The following is an 843-nucleotide window of genomic DNA, read 5'->3' as shown; positions in this document are numbered from 1 at the left end:
TGCACATCGCTTCACGCGAGAGGCTGTGGACGAATTTTTTGAATTGTACCTAGAGATTTTCGATGAATACAATCTGTCTGCCGACAGAGTTTGGAACGTCGACGAAGTCGGTATGATGACCGTACCGAAATCACTTCCAAAGATCCTCGCCAGGAAGGGCCAAAAGCAAGTGGGCACTTTTGCTTCAGCAGAGAGGGGACAACTTGTTACAGTGGAGATGTGTGTATCAGCTTCAGGAGATCAGATGCCTCCCATGTTCATTTACCCTGGCAGTGCACCGATTCCAGAGGCATACGCAGTGGGTGCTCCTGAGAACAGTACTTTTGTCCGAACATCAAAAGGCTGGATCGACAAAGAGACATTTTTTATCTGGTTTAAAAAATTTGTCGCATACACGAGAGCATCGAAGGAGCGTCCAGTGGCTATGATATGTGATGGTCACCCATCACATAAGTATAATCTGGAGCTACTGCAATATGCAACGGATCACGGGGTTATAATCATCTGCCTGCCTCCCCACTGCACACATAGGATGCAGCCACTGGATGTGACGTGTATGCGTTGATTGCAGATGGCTTTTGGGAACGCAGCGACTGCGTGGCTCCGAGCGAATGCCCCGCGCAAAATAACCCATGAACAAGTTGCTGGACTGTTTGGGGAGGCCCTGGAACATGCATCTGTATCTCGAAATGCGATCAGTGGTTTCAGGAGGATCGGATTATTTCCAGTGAATTCGGACGTCTTCACTGATGAGGATTTTGTTGGAACGAATGGCTCCAGAGTTAGGACAGCTGATTCTTCTTCAGACGAGGAAGGTCATCAGTTGCCCCAGGTCAATGATGG

General features: G+C 48.6%; 1 protein-coding gene across 1 annotated transcript; it reads left to right on the top strand.

Moving 5' to 3' along the window:
• The first annotated feature begins 115 nt into the window (after positions 1–115).
• On the top strand, positions 116–565 carry LOC107040397. The gene has a single exon (XM_015260476.1). It carries the CDS (start codon positions 116–118, stop codon positions 563–565), a length of 450 nt encoding a protein of 149 aa, XP_015115962.1.
• The last annotated feature ends 278 nt before the right edge of the window (positions 566–843 follow it).

The sequence above is a fragment of the Diachasma alloeum genome, unplaced genomic scaffold (assembly GCF_001412515.2).
Source record: "Diachasma alloeum isolate Michigan unplaced genomic scaffold, Dall2.0 Dall_scaffold_00331, whole genome shotgun sequence".
Classification (NCBI taxonomy): Eukaryota; Metazoa; Arthropoda; class Insecta; order Hymenoptera; family Braconidae; genus Diachasma; species Diachasma alloeum.
This window is presented reverse-complemented; position numbering and strand designations above follow the sequence as displayed.

What these genes read in the sequence shown, in the direction of transcription:
- LOC107040397 (XM_015260476.1), top strand. Translation starts at nt 116, where the DNA reads ATGACCGTACCGAAATCACTTCCAAAGATCCTCGCCAGGAAGGGCCAA.